The sequence below is a fragment of the Trachymyrmex septentrionalis genome, unplaced genomic scaffold, assembly GCF_001594115.1.
Source record: "Trachymyrmex septentrionalis isolate Tsep2-gDNA-1 unplaced genomic scaffold, Tsep1.0 scaffold68, whole genome shotgun sequence".
NCBI lineage: Eukaryota > Metazoa > Arthropoda > Insecta > Hymenoptera > Formicidae > Trachymyrmex > Trachymyrmex septentrionalis.
In genome coordinates, this window is record NW_017305862.1 from 128,346 (window position 1) to 129,220 (window position 875).

At 26.7% G+C, this 875-nt stretch overlaps 1 protein-coding gene across 2 annotated transcripts in view; it reads left to right on the plus strand.

Moving 5' to 3' along the window:
• The window catches only part of LOC108753276 (lysosomal alpha-mannosidase), an 18,009-nt gene that overhangs the window by 932 nt on the left and 16,202 nt on the right, over positions 1-875 (plus strand). For both annotated transcript variants that reach the window (XM_018494728.1, XM_018494727.1), the window contains exons 2-3: positions 128-230; positions 727-808. In XM_018494728.1, the coding sequence (XP_018350230.1) occupies positions 128-230; positions 727-808 (185 nt within the window). The remainder of the gene's footprint in view (positions 1-127; positions 231-726; positions 809-875) is intronic.

Here is an 875-nt window from a genome sequence, read left to right on the forward strand (position 1 = left end):
TATATACTACATAGTACCATTAATTTAATTTATCTGATATATATATATATATATGTATAATATTATAAAATTTTATAATTAATTACAAAAGATAGAATATATCTAGCACATACTTTATCAATTTCAGGCTTGTCATCCTACACATCCTAAGAAACTTAACATTCACATGGTTTCACATACTCACGACGATGTTGGTTGGTTAAAGACTGTCGATCAATATTACTTTGGAAGTAAGTAAATGATAAAACTATACAATTATAAAGAATGTATAAAACTAATAATGAAATTATGAAAATATGACAGAAGGAAAATATATTTATTTGTATTTTTGAGGAAGAGAGGAGATATAATAAAACTAAAAAGTTTATATAAGAAAATAATGCATTTTACACATAGTTATAATATTTTAATTGATATAATTGAAGATTGTTTTAATTATGATCATTATTACTTTCTTTTGTGTGTGTGTGTGCGCGCGCGCGCGCGCGTGTTTGTCGTGTGTGTATGTGAGATATGAAAGCCTAAAGCTCCTTAGAAGCTCAGAAATATCTTAAAAAATTCTTGGAATGATATTACACATATCACTATATGTATAGTAATGTCATATCTTTTTATAAGAAAGATTAGAGACTTGTTATTTTTTATTACTTAATATTTACTAGATTTAAACATTTATTGATTTCATTTTTTATACAACCTTGTAATAAAAATTTTGTATTCACCGAGGTCGCTCTACAATTCAAAAGGCTGGTGTGCAGTATATTCTCGACAGTGTTATCAAAGCATTGCTAGCTGATCCAAGCAGAAGGTAATTCAATCTGAAATAATCATTGATGCGATAATGATTCGTAAGAGCAGCATATATGAATATATAT